The sequence below is a fragment of the Neoarius graeffei genome, chromosome 8, assembly GCF_027579695.1.
Source record: "Neoarius graeffei isolate fNeoGra1 chromosome 8, fNeoGra1.pri, whole genome shotgun sequence".
Taxonomy (NCBI): Eukaryota; Metazoa; Chordata; class Actinopteri; order Siluriformes; family Ariidae; genus Neoarius; species Neoarius graeffei.
Genome location: NC_083576.1, coordinates 49,435,968 through 49,460,132, shown reverse-complemented (window position 1 = coordinate 49,460,132; position 24,165 = coordinate 49,435,968). Strand labels below are relative to the sequence as shown.

Here is a 24,165-nt window from a genome sequence, read left to right as displayed (position 1 = left end):
TACAGATTGTTTGATTGGAAACATTTACATAGCATTTATCAAAGGAGTCTTGAGTGTCAACACAATGGAACGGTTTTGGTGATTTGCAAAATTTCCAAGCAGAGGACAGGTGAGTTTATGCTTTCTGGTTTCTCTATAAAATGAAAAGCTGCAGTTATTGAAAGAGAGAGAGAAAGATGCTGGTGAGGGAATAACTATTTTTGCCTTTTTTAAGTAACAGGTAGACATTCCATGACATTAACTCAAAAACACTGTAAGCATTAGCAACTTGCTGTGGTGGAAGAGCAATACTACACATCAAACTTTGCTGTTAAACAAAAATACACTTTTAAATCAGCCAGCGTATAAAAATTCAGTCCAGTAAAAAGTAAAAAAAAAAAAAAAAAAAAAGTGGCATAGTGGTCGAATGATGTAAAGTGGGCTGCAAACAAAGGTGTAAATCATCAAAATAATTATTTAGTTAATTGTACAAAAATGATCATTTTACTCAGGGCTGCTTCAGAACTGTGTGGCCGAGATGAAGGATTATTTGATTCTATCTGATTATGAGGACAAATTCTTGCATTTCTTTCTTTCAAAAGTCTTGTGTCATTTTCAGAAAGTGGATTTTTTTTTCTTACAAAGGCAGGCGTTTTACAAAGTGTAAAATGATAGCAGGGGTAATATTAATAGTGTTGTTGTTGTTATTATTAACCTGAATAACTGACTGGGCTGGAGTTTAGCTCTGTGTTGCTAAGGGTTAGCATTAGCCTGCTGGAGTCTCAGTGTGAATTGTACAGTGTACCGGAGACGCGGTGCGACTGCAGACTGGCTTCATCCTCAGCGGCACACAAACACACGGAAATTCACCAACATCAAGGTATCTCTCTCAGCTGTATTTTGGTACAGGCGTTATCTAGAACCCATAGAACCGTATATAAGTCAATCTATCAGTTGAAATATGTTTAAATGGTTAGATTATGGATGTTTTGACTGCGTCACCCTATTGAACGAGATTGGCTAAATAGGTTAGCATAACTAGCTAGCATTTCGGTGAGTTTAGCTATGGGCGGTTTTTTTTTTTTTTTTTCATTTTCTCTCTCTCGCTTTCTTTAATCCAGCTATTTTGCTCACTAAACCTATGTTCGTGTTGAAGCGGTTTCTGATATAACTGTGAACCTGTTGTATCAAAGAAATGAACTGCGCTTTAGTACACGTTGAGCTTTTGGTGTTAGCTGAGGTATTTGTTAGCCTGCAGATGTGTTTGGTTTATTTTTTTAAATGTATTATTATTATTATTTCTAATCCGTAAACGTGTCGTGTGTGAGACAAACGCTGTGATTTGATAACAGTCGAGCTGTCTTGCTTTGCAGAAGTGCGGTGATGTTGAAATAAGGATTGTACAGGAGTGAAGTTGCTAGCTGACTATTAAATGCAAAGCTAACACTAGCAAGCAGAAGCTCCAGACACGGGCCATGTTTCAGCTTCCCCACAGTGCTTTGCTCAGCACAACCGGAAACTGACCTGGCAGAGCCATCATGGCGATAGTGAAGGCTCCTTTGTGAAATTTAACACGATGAATAGGGACTTTAGACAAATATTCGAAAGTGATACGTAGTGGTTGGACAGAGCGGTTTATAATCAAACGTATATTGCAAACTATGACCCGAGTGACTGAGATCAGCTGCTAGCTGTGTCCTTGGTGTGGGTCAACCACGTGTTCATGGGATGCAGGTGGGTTTGCATTAGGGTTGTTTTACAATCAGGGTCCGCAAGCTACAAATCACATTTAACACTTATTATCTTCAATATCAAAAGGCTTGACTAAATAAACTCGGTTGTTTATTGTAGCCCTGTGATAGCTCTATTTACCATGCAAAAAAAAAAAAATTGGTGATAACGTTATTTTTGGTGAATGTATGGCAATATGTGTCATATTTAGCAAAATTACTCGTGTCATTTAGAAAAAGTGCTTTTTTGGCCACAGGTAGCTCCAAAAGGGATGCACTTACATCATTCTTTATACCATAAAACACATATTTGGTTCCATATCATTGGAAACATAATTAGTTAAGTTTTAATGTTGAATGCCAGTAAGTTTTCAGACTATTTTGATCAAATTAATATGGAATTGTGTCAAAACAAATGTCCTCTCCGAGACAGCTAATTTTTCAATATAAAATAACATATATCTAAAATGATTATTTTCATCCTAAAATGTGGTCAAGATATTGGGACATAAATATTAGCGACAACTAACACAAAGCTTACAGCCTTATATTTAAAAGCACTGTGGAAGGAGTGGATTCTGAATTGTCAAAAAAAAAAAGTCCTCTCCAAGAATCACTTCGTTTCTCCCAGCCCTGCTTAAAGCTACACTTAATCTTATAATACAAACTATTACACACTAAAAACTGGTACAAGAACCAGTTTGAATCAATTTGAATTTTGGACCCCTGTGACACAAACTTTGTACCCTGATTGTAAAACAACCCATTACGCTTTTCATGTCTTCACTACTGTTTACAAAATGCATATTCATGGGAAATAAATAAATAAATAAATAAATATAATTAGGGTGCATCAGTTGCCCTCACTTTCATAAAATCTGATGCATTTTTGTTGGGGTGTTCCTTTTCACCAATAAAGACATCCTGTAAAATTTTTTGACCATATTCAAAAGTCTAATGGTGGCACCATGAGGTTTATTTTTTTTGCCAAAAACGCTTATGTTTTCGTATAAGGTTTGAATCACAATGTTGGACTCCATTTATTGATTTCTTGTGACCCAGAGATCATGTAAAGCCTAGGTCACAACCGGATATACGATTTTTTGGCCGTGCAATTTTTGGCGTTTCCCAAATCACTGCATTTTTTTTTGTTCATGGAGAAAGATGCACGTTGGCCGTAAGTTTGTCTTGCAACCTGAAAAAAAAAAGTAAGCGCCCATAGAGTTTGTTTGACATGACAAAGAACCTCTGCGGCCAGTCTACGGCTCAAAAATCAGCACGTCACACGCGCACCCTCCGTGCGTTTCTTGCGTTTTTTGCACGTAGACCGGCCGTAGGAGCACATACAGCCGGTTGTGACCGAGGCATTAATAACCTTTGCAAGGGATTGAGAAGCATTAATGTGATTCCTAATGCATTTGTATTGTTAAAAGTAGTTGAACAATGATTCAATGAACAGATAAAACTCAAACTGTGCTTGATAATATATTTAGAATATGTACTAAAAATGTGTATCTAAGATATTTGGTATACTCTATAAGGTGCCATAATGTTTCATGAAAAGTGATCAAAATTTTGTCATAAAAGTCATAAAATAGCAGCTTTTTCCAAAACTTTGAGCTCCTGGTGCCACCATTAAACTTTTGAATTTTGTCAAAATATTTCACCCAGTGTGTTTTCTTACCAAAAGGAACATAAAAACAAAAATGCATCATGATCAGAGGAACTTTTCATTTTTAGGGGGCAACTGATGCACCCTGATGTATATATTCATTATGTGATACTCTCCATGAAATATCAATAGCAAATTAACATGCCGAACTGAGGCAGTCCAGACATCTAATTTGTTTTGTTTTAAAAAGTTAAAGACTTTTTGGTTTATGTCTTCCATGCCAAAAGTTGCAATGAAATGAACAAATCCTTCGTCTTTATATGCAGTTACTTGCAAATTTATGAGGGCATATATATATATATATAAAAAATATGAGTGATTCCACGCTTATGGGTACTGAAATGGGAACATGAACTTATTCACCTAAAACCATTTCTTTTTTTTACCATCAGGTCACAAAACATGTAATCTTTAATGAATGATATGTTAAAAGATAACTTTAATTTTCTGAGATGTAATAAAAACATATTTATATGCCAAAGTCAAGCCTATGAGTTCCAAAATGATGTCTGTTACATTACTTCTGTTACGATTGTCCATCTCGCGTCTGTTACAAATTAATTACAATCTAGCTCTATACCATGTTAATCTTATTGAAAGAATGTGTATGTTTATTCTACTACACATGTTTATTAATTATATTTGCTAAAACATCGCCTTCCTATGTTTCAAAAAGTAATTCTACATTGTTAAAATTGAGAATATATATGTCCACAACACTTCTGTTACGTTCTGACTTTGGCATATAAATATGTTTTTATTACATCTCAGAAAATTAAAGTTATCTTTTAACATATCATTCATTAAAGATTACATGTTTTGTGACCTGATGGTAAAAAAAAGAAATGGTTTTAGGTGAATTTTTAAAAATAAGTTCATGTCCCCATTTCAGTACCCATAAGCGTGGAATCACTCACTCATATATAATTTTTTTTTTTTAATCTGCCTTTCTTCTGTTTTGTTTCTTTTCTTTGAGGTAATGGATTTGATGGACAGTCCGTGGCCTTTTCTGTGGTTAAAGGAGATACGCAGAACCTTTTGTTTTTAAATATGTTTCTGAGTCAATAGTATCTCCATCCTTGACTCTTGTGTGCTGCATAAATAGAAATTTAAAAAATTTATTTATTTATTTATTTATTTATTGAGAGTTAAAATCGACCACAAAGTTGGCATTCGAGCTGAGCCAGCCAGCCCTGAGTGCGTGACGTCACAGCAGGAACCGGTTGACAGCTATAGACCAAAGTCATATATAAATAAAATTTTATGGTGAAAGTAAGAAATACCGTTACTGATTTGGCGTCATTGATTGTGGGTTGACTCTCATTAAAACAGGATAGGTGTTATGATTTACGCGACATGCATGCGTTTTCACTGATAAAACGTAAAAGGCTAATTAAATAATGAGATGAACTGAGACAGATTCTGAAACAAATTAAATAATCTTATACTGGTAACTTAAACGCACATGTATTAATCTAAATGCAGGTAAACAACGAGTAGTGTTGTTTTGTATCCAAATGAGAGTCGCATCTTACCCGTCTGTGTTCTCGCTTCTTGTGGCCGATTGTTTTGAAACAGTCCGACTTTCAGTTGTTCAGTCAGTTCTCTGTTCATTCACTTCTTCCACGTAAGGGCGAGATATTGCTGCTGAGGCAAGCATATCCAGCGGAGAAATCAGGTGGCTGGTCCACTCATTCTCCATTTTCTCCATACTGAGTACTCTGCCGTTACTGCTCGGCTCAGGCAATTACTAAAACCCAGGACAGGCCATCACCGGTTTTAGCAACAACCGTGGGGAGGTCACTGCCCGAGCAATAATGCGTCACATCCCGTTCCGTCCTGGGTTTTACCAACAACCCTCGGCTCACCCTCAGGGAGAACTGGTGCAACTAAACTTACTTTCCTTTTCTTATAGTTTCATGTAATTGTTGATACTGCACCCTCTTTCAATACGGGCTTATAGCCAACGCTCCTCAACAGATCAGAGGTCTCGTACGAGTCTTCAGTAAAATGTGTAGAGCAGAGCAGAGGAGAGACCACTTCGTAGGCGCCCAATGTGCCCGTGAACTTCTTGCAAAACGCATCTAGATCTTTGCAGTTTGAACATTCTTGGGCCATGAATGCAACGTAAATCCACCTTCTGTCGTGTTGCTGCACCCGCCATCAACACATCTACGTGGCATGGTGATAAATTAGCTCAAAATGGAGGATCGAAGTTGCAGTTAGCTCTGTGTTTTAGTATAGCGGAAATGGCGATGGGAGACCGATAGACTTCCTACTGTGACGTCAGAGACGTCAAGGTCATTCACTCGGACCGCTACCTATATGAATCACCTTTAATTGTAAAAATTACTATATTAGATTTTATTGTTGAGGCTTAAAACTATTCCTGTGCCATTTTTGAGGTCTCAAGGCATTTATAAACAAAAAGTGAGGCCATGGTTCTGCGTATATGCTTTAAGGACAATTTACAGGCACTTCGGTCCGTGTCGCTTTTTACCGGCACCTCCATCTTTTTAATGACCGAAGGCTTTGGTCTTACAGATATGTTTGTTTGCATTATGCTATTTCTGTGTGCCTTCAGTTTAGAGATACATTACATCGGTGATGAATTTAACACTGCGGTGTTCATAAAGTTTGGCGACAATGGGATGTAAACTTATTTTCTACATCGGTCTTTGGGTGAAATCCGTATACTACTTCACTCCCTTTTGGCAAAAATGGCATTTCAGAGTTGGGTTCTCTGTATATTATTGGATGTTCTACATCTCTTTATCGAAAGACTCATCTGATGATTAGTTAGCATTGGCTTGACTTTATCTAGCGCTTCTACCTCCGTCATGTAGCTACCATCGGCAGATAACGTCACCATGGAGACAAACTTTGCGACGTTTGTGTCGTTGTTGGCAACATCTGTAAAATTAACTATCCGTGATGCATCATCCGTAACCAGTCTGTCACATACTGAAACATCCGTGACCAGTCCGTAAATTACTAGCATCTGTTTTAAAATCCGTACCCACTCTGTATTTTGCATCCTTTATTTAAAAAAAAAAAATATTTCTGTAATCCATAGTCTGTGACCGATCCATATTTTATCAACCACCTGTCTTCGCTATGGACACATCAGCATGGATTAGAATAAAATCCAAAGGAGGAAAAGCTGTTCTAAGGTATTTTGCTGAATCAATTGACACCACTAGCTCACCCATATCAGTGTCTAACAGGCAGACAGTCGTCAGTATTTTTACTGTTGAGGTGATAACTCTGTAGGACTTTACCAAAGTTCTCCAATTTATATAAATGCATATTTTTGCTCTATCTGGCAGCTATGGCCCACAACTGATGCAGAGGGTGCTTGAGATGGCAGAGGGGATTGATGTTGGCGAAATGCCCTCATATGAACTAGTCTCAAGTGCTGAAGCAAAAAAGAGGCCAAATTCATCGGATGGAAGTAAGTCGAAAGGGCTCCCTGATGTTACTTCTACAAATTTGCACTCTCAAACACACTTAAGAAAATATTAAGAAGGTTGATTGTCCAAAATGATAGTTGATTTGTCTGGGTTTTTTTTTTACTCTTAGGCAGTCTACGCCATGAATAGCACATTATTAAACACTAAAGATGCACCACTCAGGATTAGGTCTCTAGAGGTTAAGTAGGTGACGCACAATGATTATTGGGACTTTTTTTTAAAAAACGTGTTAAACTTCCAGTTCCTGCCCATATATATATATATTACAGTGCACACCCCCAGAATCTGTAGCTGCTAGCAGAGTTCAATTAGACTTTTATCAATGATTGTCATAACCACTGGTGACTCATCCATGAATCAGCCATTCAACAAATTATCAATTATTTTGAGTGACTTTTTTTTTTTTAAATGTTGCAGTTTAACCAAAAAAAGGTTCCGTTTATTTGCTCGCATTTATAGATGTTGCACAATTGTGGGGCGGCCTGTTCACTCTCCCTTAGCTCCATAGACCTACTGCATCTAGTGATCAAAAAAGGGAACCAATATAAGTGCCAATAGAGGCTCATTAGACCAGAAATCATAGCGCCCCATGTTTAGGGAAGAGCATTTATTTACGTGATTTCGGACCAGAGGAACTTTTTCATAGTTCTTCAAACTGTTTGAGGAAGTTCCCACTTTTTTTATTTTTAATTTTTTTTTATTTTTTGCATGTCCGCATTGCAGGAGCTGAGAATGACCATAGTTCTTAGAACGCTGATTTGAGGGACTTTTTTTAGCTCATGCTTCAGGGTAGGTACTCTCCCAGCACAAGATGTAAATGTATGGTGATTGGTCCAGATGGTTGGTTGAACACATCAGCCAGCGTAGGCTGCGTTATGCAGCACCAGCAACCGCCAGTTTTAAAAATCTGTGTAAAATGTTAATCAGTGGCTCTCAATATTAGTATAAAAATTTATACAGACAAATGGACCAACAGTGAAGTCAGGCTTTGAGCCTGGAAATATGAAATGCATCACAATCTTGATGCATCTAAGTGTGAAATAAAAACTTTAAATGTTCTTGTTCATGTTTTTTTTGTTTGTTTGTTTGTCTTTTTAAAAAGCTATCACGTAAGAAAACCCTTAGCCTATAAAATAATCCACACTAACATGTTAGGTAAAGGTATTTTAAGCAACCACTAACTATTTTCCACAATGAATTTGCTCTTTCTGTTGTAATATAAAGAATTTTATTGTCAGCATGTAACACTTGCTGGTCTCCTCCATTCTGCGGCACAGTAGAATGATCCATTTCTATAGAAATAATGCGACCAAAATATGACACACACAAGTGGACAAGTTTAAATCCTAATGTTGCTAGTTTGCTGTTTTCACAGCAACACAAGAACATTGGTGGACAAGACGCACATTCGTATGAAAACAACAAGCTAGCGATGTCGCTATAGCAACTGTTGGCCAGCTTACGTCACTTCAGCGTTCCTACTGGTGGTGCGAATGCAAACAGAAAAAAAGCCCTTGAAGGTATGTAGTTCTCAGGGGAGCTCCCTAGGGGGTAGTTCCTCTCAATAAGTCCCTAGAACTGTTTGGTCCAAAAACATCTTTAGACAGGACAGTTAATGGCCCTGTTCACACTCGGCATTAACATGGATCCTGAGTGATCTAATCAACTGCGTCATTGCCCTAGTCAGAAAATATGTAATTAATGTGAGATCATTAGGAAGTCACGCTGAACAGTAGATCGCCCCACCACTAAGCTAGTGGATAAAGTACTGAAGAGTATGCTAAATTCGATTATATGAATAAAAAAAAAGGAATTTGATTGTGAAAATTAATATTAGATTGTTTAAGAAAAATAAAAGCAGCGTTGCTGCTACTCTGCCTTGTGTAGGCCTGGGCACTTTATTTTTTTGGGCAGGGCGGCTGAGAAAACTCGTGAATGTTCATTAGGAAAGTGCTACCGGATTGGTTAGGGCCCGAAGGCATTCACCAGCCAATCAGGTAGCAGTTTACTCATAAATATTGATGAGATTTCCCCAGCCATGTTTTGCACAGCTCACTCGGAGTGTTCAACGTCTGTTCTATATACTGTAACCCAATTATTTTATCTCTTTATTTTGTATGTAGATATTTTAAAAAGACATGTTTAAATATACAAGTACCGGTAGTTATGTCTCTCGTATTGGTTTGCCCTCTTAATGCGCAAAAATAGGTTCAAACCATTCAAATATCCGTGTGTTGTTTTTTTTTTAAGAAGGAATAATCAAACGTCATTTTTGGCCATTTTTGACAGCACTAGGATAAAGGCAATGCTATATCATCTGAGAGAAATCAGCTGATTTTTATGGACCGTGTGCCTGTGAAGTACAGAACAATTTATATTGTCAGATAAAGTGCGAAGGTTGTTAGAGGGAAAGGGGATAATGGAGTGGATCGTGTTTGTACATCAGAAATGCATGTACAAACATTTGTCCATAAAAGTGGTTACAGATTTCAAAAGTCAAACTTTCATTTTCAGAGACCAAATAATGTTTGAGAAAAAAAAAAAGAATTTTCTTTAAAACGCCAGACGGGCTCCCTGCGGTGGTGACGTATGTAATGACGTTGTGTAGGGGTCGCTTGCAGCAACTCGGCTGTTTAATATTCTCTGTTTACATTATAGTTTTGCAAGTATTTAAATAAGTATGCCTCATTGTGTAGCATATAAATGCCACGATGATGCTAAAAAGAAAGCACAAGCTGGAACTAGACTGCATTTCTATAGAGAAAATGCCAAGTGTGCGTGATCAGCTGGAACAGCGCGTCACTGACAGAAATAGGTTCTGGGTAGATTAATAGTGTGTGTATAGTGTGTATGGCTGCGTGCTCTAAAATCTTGGTTTAAAATGGCTCAACTCGCAGCGTGACATGACACTTCACACTCTAATCTTTTTTTTTTTTTTTTTTTAACATGATCTACATGGTGCTGGGTAGATTAACAGAGAGTGTATGTGACATGGTTCAGGACAGATGTGTCAGTAGAGACTGTTTCTCTCAAAAGCTGTCAGAGGGGTAACGGTGCCAGAAATGGGTGCAATCATAATAAACTTTAGAACAGTAGTGTGCTTCATGCTGCTTTGTGCTTAGCAAGCACGCTAATAACTCTCCTTACTGTTTTCCCCAAGTAGCCATGAGTCCACTGAGTGACTTGTCTGTAAGTGGCATAGCACAGAGACCTGTAAAATGAAAAGTCTGTCTTAAAAAAAATATATATATATTGACACCATTCCAATTCTGACACCGGTGTGGTGGCTTGTAGACAGCTTTTGGATAGACGCACCTGTTCTCTCATTCTTGTCTCTCTCTCACACACACACACACACACACACACACACACACACACACACAGAGAAAGAAAATGAGTGGGGCTCACGAATTGAATTGTCCTGCTTGGACACGCTTCATCGGAGATCCAACAAACTTCATGTGATACCTCAGACCAACTCCCCCGACATACATGCAATCAGTTCTGGCCCGCACTCGTTTTTTCCTTTCTTTTCTCTGATCCCTTTCCCCCATTCAAATGAGTGGCGTTTCGAGAGGAAAACTTAGGGTCATGTCACACTTTGCGCTCTAAAATCTGTTTTAAATCATGCCTCACACACACACACACACACACACACACACTGTTAATCTACCCAGCACCATGCAGATCGTGTGTAAACAAATAAAAATAAAATAAAAAAAGGGGTTTAGAGTGCAAAGTGTCATGTCTTGCTGCGAGTTGAACCATTTTAAACTGAGATTTTAGAGCGCACAGCTACATACACTCTTGTGCCCCTTTTCCACCAAAGCAGTTCCAGGGCTGGTTTGGGGCCAGTGCTTAGTTTGGAACCGGGTTTTCTGTTTCCACTGACAAAGAACTGGCTCTGGGGCCAGAAAAACCGGTTCCAGGCTAGCACCAACTCTCTGCTGGGCCAGAGGAAAGAACCGCTTACGTCAGCGGGGGGGCGGAGTTGTTAAGACCAACAACAATAGCAAGACCGCGAAAGGTCGCCATTTTTAAATAAGTGACGAGATCTCATGGATGCAGTAAAGCAGCAGTCATCCATTATTGTCGTTGTTGCTGCTGCTGCTTCTCCGTGGTGTTGTTGCTTCTATGTTCGCACCAAGGTTTATGCAAACGCAGCGACGTAACTGACACATACAGTGATGTAATGACGTGGCTCCCCTTAGCACCCCGAGCTATGGAAGAGCAAACCGGTTCTCAGCTGGCTCGCAAGTTGAACGAGTTGTGAACCAGCACCAGCACTGGCCCCGAACCAGCCCTGGAACTGATTTGGTGGAAAAGGGGTATCAGTCTACCTGGAACCAGCACCATGTAGATCATGTAAAAAAAGATTTTGCAGGGTGAGGTCTCAGGTCTGATCCAGTTTCTGTCAGTGACCCACTGTTCCAACTGATCAAGCACACTTGGCATTTTCTCTGTGGAAATGCAGTCTAGTTCCAGCTTGTGCTTTGTTTTTAGCATCATCGTGGCATTTATATGCTACACAATGAGGCATACTTATTTAAAAACTGATAAATTTGGTTAAATATTTGCAAAACTACGATGTAAATAGAATATAAACAGCTGAGTTGCTCCAAGCGAACACTACACAACGTCACCACTGCAGGGAGCCCACCTGGCATTTTAAAGAAAATTTCATTTCTCTCAAACACTATTTGGTCTCCGAAAATGAAAGTTTGATTTTTTTTTTTTTAAATCAGCGACCACTTTTACTTAAAATAAGTTTGAGAATAAATCTGCTGGAGGATCCCTTTAAAGATAGTGGAGTCAGACACGCATTGATTTATTTCCCATTCACAGTGAACTTAAAATATGTCCATTTTCCCTGACTGAACTCGAGAGAGCCGCGTCAGTGCACCTTTCAATCAGAGTTTTCAAACCACCTGTGTAGTTATTACTAATTCCAGATGTTTGATTGGGGATTTTGACTCTCCTCATATTTTTGTGGTGGTCTGTTAAAACGCGAAGCTCCTACTCAAAACGCGTAAAGTTGGGCAGGTCTGAAACAGTTATTTAACATGGATGCAAACGGCGCGCCTTTTGGCGGATGCCGCCTTTTTCACGGCTGTCTGGGGGATTTGTGTGAATCGCGCAGATCCGATGAGGTTGTTTTTTTTGGGGGGGGGGGCTGTTGGAGTGTCTGATTATAATTTCATCAGAGTAAATTCTGTATTAAAATTACTAAATAAGCAAATGCCGTTACAGTCCATGAAACATAGGAAGTATAAGTATGAGAAGAAAACGGTAAATCAGAAAGCTGCGCGCGTAAAGCCAAGTGGCTGCGCGCCATTATCTGCTGCTGGCTGCACTTCACTGCACGCGCAAGGATTTCCTTTGGCTTTACGTGCGCAGCTTTCTGATTTACTGTTTTCTTCTCATACTTATACTTCCTATGTTTCATGGACTGTAACGGCATTTGCTTATTTAGTAATTTTAATACAGAATTTACTTTGATGAAATTATAATCAGACACTCCAACGCCCCCCCCCCCCCCCCCCCCAAAAAAAAAAAAAAACTCATCGGATCTGCGCGATTCATACAAGTCCCCCAGACAGCCGTGAAAAAGGCGGCATCCGCCAAAAGGCGTACTGTTTGCATCCATGATTTAAACACACACACACTTTTCCATCTCACCTGCCTCACAATTTGAATACCTCTGGTGCAGTGTGATTTTGCTGTCCTGTTTGTCTTTGTAATGAGCTCCCATTTATTTTTCAACTGGCTGCCATTACTGGTGTTAGTATCACTATCTGCACAGGAATTAGCTGCGTCACAAACATTTTTGTAAAGGTGGTTCACCCAAAGACTCTCCTTAACTGGGTGTCTAAGTGATAACGAATCAAGTATAATATATAAAATGTAAGGCAGACCATTCAAACAGTTCAACCCTTTCTGCAGATGTATTTATAGACCTGTTCAGGAAGTATGTCGCTAATTCCACATCCAACGTCATCCCCTTCACCAATAATGCATTACTCTGTTTTAGAAACTTGCTGCCAGTATTTATTCTAGTTTTACTGCAATATTTTATTTTTTTGGAAGCACAATGTGATCGCTCACAGTACAAGTATCTGGCTGTACTGTGCGTGTTATGAGATTTCACCATATTTTCCTTTCTGAACAGGTTAAGATTGGGGTAGGTGAAGGAGCTTTGGGGAATTTCTATAAAATGGCTGACATGAAGCTCATATAAATACAGTCAAGCAGTCTGCATTGGACTGCGGTTTTCTAAGTTACACTTATGCTATTTTATGTTCTGTAGATTTTTATGTATGCATTTTCATAGTCTCATCTCATTATCTCTAGCCGCTTTATCCTGTTCTACAGGGTCGCAGGCAGGCTGGAGCCTATCCCAGCTGACTATGGGCGAAAGGCGGGGTACACCCTGGACAAGTCGCCAGGTCATCACAGGGCTGACACATAGACACAGACAACCATTCACACTCACATTCACACCTACGGTCAATTTAGAGTCACCAGTTAACCTAACCTGCATGTCTTTGGACTGTGGGGGAAACCGGAGCACCTGGAGGAAACCCACGCGGACACGGGGAGAACATGCAAACTCCACACAGAAAGGCCCTCGCCGGCCACGGGGCTCAAACCCGGACCTTCTTGCTGTGAGGCGACAGCGCTAACCACTACACCACCGTGCCGCCCATTTTCATAGTAGTTTGGTTAAAATCCACCACTGAAACTTTAAAACATCAGTAACCCAGAGTGGCGTAGCGCACATGTACACACTTCCGTTTACATACACTACTACACATTAGGGATGGTAAGAGTCACCAATAGGCCATTTGCAGGAATTGGTCACGTGTCAGTTTTCCCCATAGCAACAAGCCTGTGGTGGGCAAGCTAACTTGACGTTCCTTGACAACCATAAGAGTTTGACTGGCGATGCAAAGCAGTCCATTTCTATAATAGCTGTTTTTACCTTTTCGCGCTGTCGCCTCACAGCAAGAAGGTCCGGGTTCGAGCCCCGTGGCCGGCGAGGGCCTTTCTGTGCGGAGTTTGCATGTTCTCCCCGTGTCCGTGTGGGTTTCCTCCGGGTGCTCCGTTTTCCCCCACAGTCCAAAGACATGCAGGTTAGGTTAACTGGCGACTCTAAATTGACCGTAGGTGTGAGTGTGAATGGTTGTCTGTGTCTATTGCTGTGTTCACACTTATACCGGTACGAAAGTGGTATAACTGTATCGATACAAAGTATACCGGTACAGTTTAGTGCGTCTGTCCACACTAGCGAGAAATGTTTGCGGTTTTCTTTCACAGCAGTTGAAATGCGCGTGCGCGAAATGTTTCCGTGGTTACCGAGTAATTTCCTTCCGAGAATATATGGCATCCGTTATTTCGAGATCTCGAGAAAACAAAACCATTATTTCATGATCTCAGCTGGATCACTGTATCTCCGTCGGTAGAGACGAAGCCGGGCCAGTCTTCTGCGGAGGTGCCGCGGACTAATTTTGAAATTATCCCTTATTAAAAGACTTAATGCAATCTCTCCCTGTGTCAACCCCTGATCAAAATATTGCCTTATTAGGTGATCGATTATTCCAGACATTCTAATGACCAAAGTTGCATCTATACAGAATGAGAAATAGCCCCAAAGTCAGCATATCACAAGTCTCTTGGCGCACCTGAATGAACCATTTCTCAGCTGTTTACTCGAGATCACGGAATAATTGTTTTGTTTTCTCGAGATCTCGAAATAACGGTTTTGTTTTCTCGAGATCTCGAATTAGTTGTGTTGTTTTCTCGAGATCCTGAATTAATTATGTCGTTATCTCGGGATAACAAGGTGAATAAAAAAAAAAAAGGATTATATGAAGGGCCTCTCTCGGCTTCCGTACGGATGAAACGACGTGCGAGCTTTTTGTTGTCAATGTACAGTCTGTATTTCTGGTGGTCATTTATTCAGTCGAATCGTATAAAACGCGCGAGGCAGTTGAGAAAGAAACAAACGAATCTCCGTTCTTCACTATTTTATTCAGCGAAGACATTGATTGAGGTGTGTGACTTTGCGCATGCGCATTATATTTGTATTGATACAGAGCCGCTTCATCTGTCCACACTACAGCGAAGCGCTACTGTACCGGTACGGAACCCATACATTTGTGGGTTTCGTACCGATACAGTTATACCGCTACAGTACCGGTATAGTTGCTAGTGTGGACAGGTGCTGCGGTACGAAAGTAGTTTCGTATCGGTACAGAATCCCTAGTGTGGACGGGGTATATGTGTCAGCCCTGTGATGACCTGGCGACTTGTCCAGGGTGTACCCCGCCTTTCGCCCGTAGTCAGCTGGGATAGGCTCTAGCTTGCCTGCGACCCTGTAGAACAGGATAAAGCGGCTAGAGATAATGAGATGAGAATGAGACCTTTTCTACTGTCTCTTTTTTGACCCGAATTTTCATGTGTACTTGGAAAAAGTTTGTGGTTTTAACTTCTGTCGTAAGTTAAAGCGAATCATTGGCCGTAAAAGAGTTTTTTGGAGTCAAGTTGGTTGCCGCCAAAAGAAATTCACGTGCGAAATGGCAGATATATCTGTATTTATATATCTGTATTTATTTTTAAGAATCTTCACACATTAAGTGAATGATAAAGGTAGAAAAGGAGAAATTATAAGTTATAAACATACCAGAGAAATCTGCCATTTCGCACGTGAATTTCTTTCGGCGGCGACCAACTTGAGTCCAAAAAACTCTCTTACGGCCAATGATTTGCTTTAACTTTGTCAAGTTAGCTTGCCCACCACGGGCTTGTTGCTATGGGGAAAATTGACACGTGACCAATTCCTGCAAATGGCCTATTTGCATCAGTGTACCAATTTAAAAGTTCACAATGTGATTGCCTTGATTAAAAAAGTGCAATACTTTCCAAAATTGTATTAGGGTCATTTAAACTTTTAGTAGTTTCATACAGAGAAAAATTAGCTTTGGGCGTAAATGATACAAATTTACACGTTTTAGTATATTTAGTGAAGGAGATGGTATGGTGGGGAATTAGACTGTGTGAAGTCCAAATTGATGGTCATGAGAAATGAACGCTAATTTGTGTAAATTTTAAAAATCAGTTTGCAACTAATGAACATGCGTGTAGTTCACTGATGTCAGCGACGCTCACTCAACAGAAGTAGGGAAAATGGGCAAAAATTAAACTTTCATATTGTGATATAAATACAATGTATTATAGTGCCTCGGGATCACAGTTTGGAAAATTATTACGTGACCATCTTGATTTTCTCATGCATTCCTTGTCTTGACTAGCGTTGTCTTATGTGCTGGTTGTGACGCTACGGATTTGCTTATCAATAAAGTAGACTCAAAGAACTTTCTAATGGTAGGTGAAATTTGATATTTTAATTGCTGATCAAAAGTTTCACATTGGATTCAATGCGGCTTTTTTTTTTTTTTAATTGAGAAGAAATTAACGTGAGTTAGGCCAGGTCATTTTTGAGACTGAGCTATGAAATTGGTTCATTTTAATTTGTGAACTTAAATTTGAATGACAGGTTAAAAATTGACACTGTACAAATGAATAGCTGTTTCTTATTACCATTGATTTGGACTATACACAGTCTACACTTGAATTTAATAATTTTTTAAAAACTATTCTTATTTTCCGTCGTCCACACCATACTAAAACATGCATGCATACAGTCCTGAACAAAATGAATGTATTCACAGCAACATTTAAATCAATTTTCATGTAGGCCCTGTCCACACGGCAACGGATTCAGGTGAATCTGATAAAATTGTTTATCGTTTCGGCCTGGCGTCCACACGGCACCGGCGTTTTGGGTGCCCCAAAACGATATTTTTTGAGAACGGGTTCCAGAGTGGAAAAATCTGGCAACGGCGCCGTTGCGAAGTCGTCTGGATGAGTAGAACGGATTTGTTTACAATGCCGTCACAACCACATGACTAGAACAAGCAGCACTCTCGCTGTTTTGTATGAGCCACTGCATTGCGTTCACTTTTGTATGCAGCTTTTCTTTTAAATAAACAAGTAACTGAACCATTTCTTGAATTTCTTTTTTTTATTGGATAAGACTGCTTTTCAAAATGTTCACACACAATATAAAAAGTTATATAAATTATATAAAAATGCTTTTCAAAATGTTCACACACAATAAGAAAATTAAGTTATATAAAACTATGCACACTAATAAAACTAATTTGTACACACAGAAGGTACGATTTCCTCGCGTAGTCGCAGCCATCTTCTTCTTGTTGTTGTGTGTTTGTTCCTGTGAGTGCTTCACGCCGGGTAGAAGAAGGGGTTTATGCGCATGCGTCTACTTCTTCTATAGACCCCTTTCACTGACGTCACCCGAAACCGGAAGTAAACAGACCCTGCGCCATTTTGGAAGACCAACAAACTCGTGATAACGGCAGCGGTATGTGAACCCACGAGAATAAAGTGGAGTGGCAAACGACTTAAACAAATCTGAGCTGTTTTATTTATGATTTATTGGCCCAACAGTAGACTTGAAAGAAACCTGTGTGAGACTTGGGAAAAAACTGTGGATATAATGGATAAGTCTGTGCATGATCTGCGGACACTTTGAGGTAAGCAAACGCAAGAAATTCAGATTTAAAACATGCTAAATTGGCCCCAAGTTGATAACTGTATGAGGAGCAAGCCTCCCAGACTTCAACAATTTAATAATAATAACTATGTGTAGGTTATTCTTAATAACAGCTGTAATATCACGAACCAAGCCACTAACAACATAATTGTAAGCCTGTAGCCCTTTGTAGGCTTTCAAGTCATCAGCAGTGTAGGCACTGGGTGTAAACAACAAATAGTTTACAATGTCTGGGTAGCAAACAGATGGCAGAATTGGTGTCCGGTCCTCCTTATGTATCTGACACGGAGAAATAATATAAATCATGCTGCCTACCAGATTACAGTCGTCTGTTTTATTGTATCAGTACTAGTATCACTTACTATACTCATCAGTCATAGATTAGTCCAGTACAACATGACCAGCTTGCTTTTTTTCCATTTGACTGTCGCAAGTTTTTTCAGGCTGGTACAGTCAAAAATTGAAAAAAGTTTTGGCCTACTAAACTAGTCATCGATTCTACTAGTGTATTAATTGGAGTCGACATGAAAACGTTAGGTAAAAACTTTAAACCAGTACAATCTCTTCTTCAAAGTTTCACCAAATGGTTTTATTTATGCAATTTAAAGCTCATAATACTGTATAACTTTGGTCGAGTAAAAGCACGGAGCAAAAACATGGCTGAATCCTGAATGACTCCTATTTGTTTAAATAGGGGACTACATAGGCGGCAAAATGTAGTTTCTTTTTCCCTGCCATGGAAGCGCACTTGTATACCGAGGAGGAAAGTAATTTGAATTACAGCCGTGAGGCGGCTCGGCTCAGTTTTCCCTTTCGGGCGCTCTCGTTTTCTGTTAGAATTTGGTAAAGAAAAAAAATAAATATTATTTACCAGCTTACCGGGTCCATTAACATAAATCTGACAGCTGACAAGGTCGGGATATAAACGAACTTTTGCGTTAAACTGTGTGCTTGGATTCACATAATTTTTTCTGAGTCTTATCATATGGGTCAAACCCATCAATCACAGCCAGTTTCTCCACATACCGTGCCCTTTCTGCAGCTGGTAATGTACTCACATAACCCGAATTATCATCCATCGTGTCACTTTACTCTCGCTCGTACTTTGTTTTATATTGTGAGTGCATGTACTTGGTCTTCCTATATGGCGCCTAACAAAATCTCGCGGCGCGGTGACGTCATGTGAAAGGGGTCTATTATTCTGGTGTCTCCGATGGGACCGTCTTACAGCGCACGTAGAGGTGTGGCATGTGTATTGCATCGTTTTCAGCAAGCGTTGCATTGCAATATGTACCTGATATTTTACTGATCCGTTGCCCATGTGGACGTGATACTTTTTTTTTTTTTACTCGCTAAAAAAAAATCTCGTTGTCGTGTGGATGTAGCCTTAGTTTCACACTTGCATAAAAGCAGTTATTCTTACACCATCTGATACTGATGGCGCGTATATGCGCCCAGTTTTTTCCCTTTCTCAGGTGCTGCTTTGTTCAAAGTGACCCACTCTCAACGTTTGCATAACAATGAAAAGTCGCATAGGTGATAACTGCGCTGAAAAGGGAGGGGGGAGCCTGTATGGCGAGAGAGGGGCAGGGCACCCCCTTTGGCTTGTGACAAATAAACGGAATTCCAGTGTTAAACCTTAACGATGTCTAGTTCACTGCCAAATATATTTTCCTTGCTTTTGCCTCAGCCTAATTTCCTTCATGAATGTTTTTGGACACCTGACCTTTTGTGCATTTTTGAACTATCCAGTCCAGATTTAGTCCTCCTTTGCTGTTATAATAACCTACAGTCTTCTGGGAAGAGTTTCCACTAGATTTTGAAGTGTGGCTGTAGGGATTTTCCCATTCAGCCACTGGAACGTTAGTGACATCAGACGCTAATGTCCGACAAGGATTCCTGGGGCACGGTTTGCATTCCAGTTCACGGTTGTTTGCAGGCCAGTCAAGTTCTTCCACTCCAACCATGGCAAAGCATGTATTGAAGACCTCGTTTCATGCACAAGGGCATTATAGACCATTGTGTTTCCAACCAATAGTTTGGGGAAGGCACATGTATGGATGTGATGGTCAGGCGTCCACAAATCTTTGGCCATTGAGTATATAGGGGTGTTCACACGGCAACTTTTACTCTGGTGTAGCACCAGGGCTGCCCCGGTAGAGCGTTCACACGGTACAAAGTTATACCGGTGTAGCCCCTGAAAGCTGCTTAAACCGGTGCAAATCTAACCCTGCTCGGGAGGTGGTTTAAGAAATTTACTCCGGAGTAAATGCTAGTTTGCGGGGCAGCACCGATATAAAATGGGACGTCTGAACGCTACAGGGGTAGACTCGCTACGCGTGAGGAGAGTTGATTACATACAGGCATTGCATAATTTGCATCCTGGTATTTTGCGCTTCCAAAATGGCGAATATCAACAACAACAACAGAACTGCGTGTCTTCCAGTGTTGCCAGATTGGGCGGTTTTAAGTGCATTTTGGCGGATTTGAACATATTTTGGGCTGGAAAACGTCAGCAGTATCTGGCAACACTGGTGTCTTCATCCACGTTGTTTTCCCGGCGCTTGGTGATGCCATGACAACCGGGAAAAGGAAGTACATTTTCACGCATGCGCATGTTTCATTTCCGCATTATTACTATCGTATAGCGCGGTCACAAAAACTGCCGCGTGAACGCAAGTGGGGCTGCACCGGTGCTAACACGCTTCTCTCTAGTAAGCAGGGTTGTGATGTGTGAACGCTCCACAAAATTTACACCGGTGTAAGATATATCGCAACAAAATACATCGGTGCAGCATTGATGCAAATATGTGCCGTGTGAACACCCCTTATGAGAACCAAAAGTTGTCCTGACCCATCATGCCATAATCAGTAATGGAGCATACTTAATCACCTTTTTTTTTTTGAGGAAGAGTTTGGAAAAAGACAGTGTAATATCAAGATCAGCAATGTAGAATTACTTTTTGAAACATAGGAAGGCGATGTTTTAGCAAATATAATTAATAAACATGTGTAGTAGAATAAACATACACATTCTTTCAATAAGATTAACATGGTATAGAGCTAGATTGTAATTAATTTGTAACAGACGCGAGATGGACAATCGTAACAGAAGTAATGTAACAGACATCATTTTGGAACTCGTAGGCTTGACTTTGGCATATAAATATGTTTTTATTACATCTCAGAAAATTAAAGTTATCTTTTAACATATCATTCATTAAAGATTACATGTTTTGTGACCTGATGGTAAAAAAAGAAATGGTTTTAGGTGAATAAGTTCATGTTCCCATTTCAGTACCTATAAGCGTGGAATCACTCAAATAATAGTCCAAGGCTTTAACTTTTGGTATTTACAATCTCTTATTGATGCTACCACACTATAGTCACTAACATAATTGGTGAAAATGCCCATATGCGTAAATTTGTGAGGCTTATTTGTTAAAATCAATTAATGTAGCTTTACTAGGGTGTTTGAGTTTGGTTATGTGGCTGAATTAAAAATCAATGTATGAATAGAATGAAAGTTGGATTTGTTTATATTGGTATTTTGTAGGGTTTTGACTAGTACTTCTCTTGACGTTTGTTTGCACGTGCTCTGTAGTCATGCTGGTTATTGTTTGTAGTAACTTGGCTGAAAATGAATCAGGATCCCCAGTATATTGATTGATTGCACGTGGCCAATGAAGCTTTGAATCTTGAATTTCATCATTCCTGGTTTGACACGAGACAAAGTTTATAGGTAAAGATATGAACTGAAATAATTTCTGTTGTTCGTTATAGGAGAGGAACCCATGAGGAAGATGCCTGTGTCCAAATTTGGCCCAAGGCCACGATTCGAGCCAGTACACTTTGTCAGTGGCAGCAGCAGTGACACCAGTGGATTAGGGCTTGCTGACGAAAAAGAAAATGAGAAGGAGCGTAGGAGGGGAGAGGTGAATAACATAAGGCAGAGGGAGCCAGACCAGCCACACAGCAGTAGCCATGGTTATGGCCCTTCATCCTCCTCATCATATGGTTATGACTCTTGGTCTGATCGTAGAGGCAAGGACATGTCCTACAACAACAAGAGCGGTTTTGGTTATGGCAGCAGAGGGTCTGCCTCAAACTTCATGGGAAAAATGCAGCAGGAATACACAGCAAGATACGAGGCACACGGTGCAAGACAAGCAAACTCGCCTCCTCAATCAAGCCGATTTGATAGCTACACAGGGAGGAGGCCTGGACGCTGGGATTCTGGAAGGCACGGCTTGGGCTTTGGGCATAAGGATAGACCGTCCTCCAGTAAAGGTTTGACTAGAGCCTATGACAGCCCAAGCAGAGCCAGTCCTGGCCTACTCCCTACACCGTGTATGCCAACCCCAGTTCCTCCAGCTACCCTGGATGAGAAGCAAAGGTTAATCACAAGGGTTTTATCTGCTGTAGCAGTCACACTTCGAGACCCTGCGTTTGTGGGCGGGCCTGATGGTCCAAATTACAACTTCATTCTCAGCCGCAGCATTCAGGCTTGCAAAACTAACCCCGAGTACATTTATGTTAATTTAAAAGATATTCCTCCATCTGACCTCCCCAAGAACAAGAAAGTACCACCTGAGGGCTATGCATGTGAGCTAAGATGTTCAGGTGTGTACCTTGCAACAGGCTACTCTGGCAGCAAGAACGGTGCCAGGGATCGTGCGTCCGAGCAGGCTGTGAAACTTTTCCTGAAACCAGTGGAGGTCCGTGTAGTGCAACGTCAGTATAAACGCAATTATGTCAATGACTTGGTAGTGTGCCAGTTAAACACACCCACCCCAGCCTTAGTTCCACCTCTACGCAACCCAGAGGACAGCCCACCTCCTAGTACCAAGGGTCAGTATGTGCCTGATAAAAGTAAACATTGGACAGAGTTCGTCATCATGGAAAATGCCCACGATGCCATTTGCATCCTCAACAATTCTGCTGCCTATAACCGTATGAAAATTGACTATGCCTTTGAGCCGGTACCTAACAGCAGTGCATGGGTGTGTAGTGTATACTTGCAAGGAGAACTTTTGGCTCAAGGCAGAGGGACAAAGAAGAGCTCTAAACACACTGCGGCTGAGGAGGCTGTAAAAAAGTTACGAATGAACCAGGCAGTTCGCCAACAGCATGAACAACAGGAACAATACCACCAGCAACAGTTCTCTCAAGGACACCCCAACACTGATCAGCCCGTTGCCAGTTTTGGCCAGTATGGGGGACGAAAGAAACAACTCAGTGAACTGGTTATTCTAGAAAACTCTGATAATGCCATTTGCATCATTAACGATACAGCGCAGTTCAACAAAGTGGCTGCAGACTACAAATTTACAGTGCTGCCAGACCATCGCTGGAGGTGTGAGGTCTATATTGAGGGTCAGTTTGTAGCAGAAGGCATTGGTCCTAAAAAGACTGTTAAACACATTGCAGCTGAGGAGGCCATCGCTACGCTGAAACGTACACAAGCAGTGGTGAAGTCAAACCTTAGGAAGGAGGGCAACGTAGACGCCATTTCCCGAAATCAAATTATGGCGCGTTGTGGGGAGGAGGCCACACGGCAAGAAATAAAGGAGGACAACATTGGTAACCAGTTGCTCCGCAAGATGGGCTGGACAGGTGGTGGGTTGGGTCGAGAAGGCGAAGGCATCGCTGAACCCATCGTAGTTAAGGAACAGTTTAGTAGGGAAGGACTTGGTATGGATATGGATAAACATGGTCACCTGACAAAGCGTGATATTGAGGAAATCATACGCACTTATGCTTGTTCAGAGCGTCAGGATGACCTGCGATTCTCCACCGAGCTCAATAACGAGGAGCGTAAACAGATTCACCAGGTCTCCCAAAAATACGGGCTGCGGAGTAAATCTTACGGCCAGGGCAGACACCGCTTCCTTGTGGTTAGCCGGAGAGTGCAAAAGGATCAACTGATTGGTCAACTGCTGCAAGAGGGTCAGGTGGGACGATACGAGCTTGTAAAACCTCAGGCATTTGAATGACTGGACTCTAAAGAACCCTACATGTCACCATGACGGAGGAGAGCAGATGTACTTATGCTTATTGGTTTCAAAAACAGTTTTAAATGTATTTTTCAAAAAAAAAGTGTCCACTAACATCAGTTGCTTCTGCCTTCCTGGCAGACTGATCATTTTCTATTTATGGCATACTCCTTCCCCCTCTCATGTATTGCCATAGATTTTGAGGATTATAACTAATTTGAGCAAGGCACTATGTTGTACACAAGCTACTTACTAAAATTAGTCATATCTTGTAGCTGGTAATTTTTATGGACATAAATGTTGGTAGTGAATTCGCTGGCAGCATGTGCCATCAAACATTCCATTTTCACGATGGACAGTACATCACGGTTGGGTGCTGAGCAGTTGAAATGCTAAATGTAAACAGACTAACAACTCATGAAAAGAATTACTGTTTCACATTTGTCACATTACAGTCAGGTAAGTATTGTCAGTGGTATCGTAAAGCCCTATGGCATCATTGAAAGCTAGTTAGCTAAGCCACTTTCCCTAGACCAATGCCTGAGCAGCAGTTGTGCTTTGCTCCCAATATTTTTTTGTGAGATCTCTTGTCTGCTTGTTGTATATTAAAGGACTTAATCTGGTCAATATCTCTTACTGGTTTGTTTAATTAAATAATATTCTGCACTCCCTCAGGTTA

The 24,165-nt window shown here is 40.5% G+C and overlaps 1 protein-coding gene across 2 annotated transcripts; it reads left to right on the top strand.

Moving 5' to 3' along the window:
• The first annotated feature begins 720 nt into the window (after positions 1 to 720).
• On the top strand, positions 721 to 24,113 carry nkrf (NFKB repressing factor). Of its 2 annotated transcripts, XM_060927760.1 has the most exons (4): positions 721 to 859; positions 6,458 to 6,554; positions 6,711 to 6,835; positions 21,274 to 24,113. In XM_060927760.1, the coding sequence occupies exons 2-4, from the start codon at positions 6,499 to 6,501 to the stop codon at positions 23,484 to 23,486; spliced, it is 2,394 nt and encodes a 797-aa protein (XP_060783743.1). In that variant the 5' UTR covers positions 721 to 859; positions 6,458 to 6,498; the 3' UTR covers positions 23,487 to 24,113. The 2 variants fall into 2 exon arrangements, with proteins under 2 accessions (XP_060783743.1, XP_060783744.1); XM_060927761.1 differs by lacking the exon at positions 6,458 to 6,554 and having other exon boundaries at positions 723 to 859.
• The last annotated feature ends 52 nt before the right edge of the window (positions 24,114 to 24,165 follow it).

Coding starts and splice junctions, on each gene's coding strand:
- nkrf (XM_060927760.1), top strand. CDS start 6,499: ATGGACACATCAGCATGGATTAGAATAAAATCCAAAGGAGGAAAAGCT. Junction 6,555..6,710: donor GGAGGAAAAGCTGTTCTAAG/GTATTTTGCTGA, acceptor TCTATCTGGCAG/CTATGGCCCACAACTGATGC. Junction 6,836..21,273: donor GCCAAATTCATCGGATGGAA/GTAAGTCGAAAG, acceptor TGTTCGTTATAG/GAGAGGAACCCATGAGGAAG.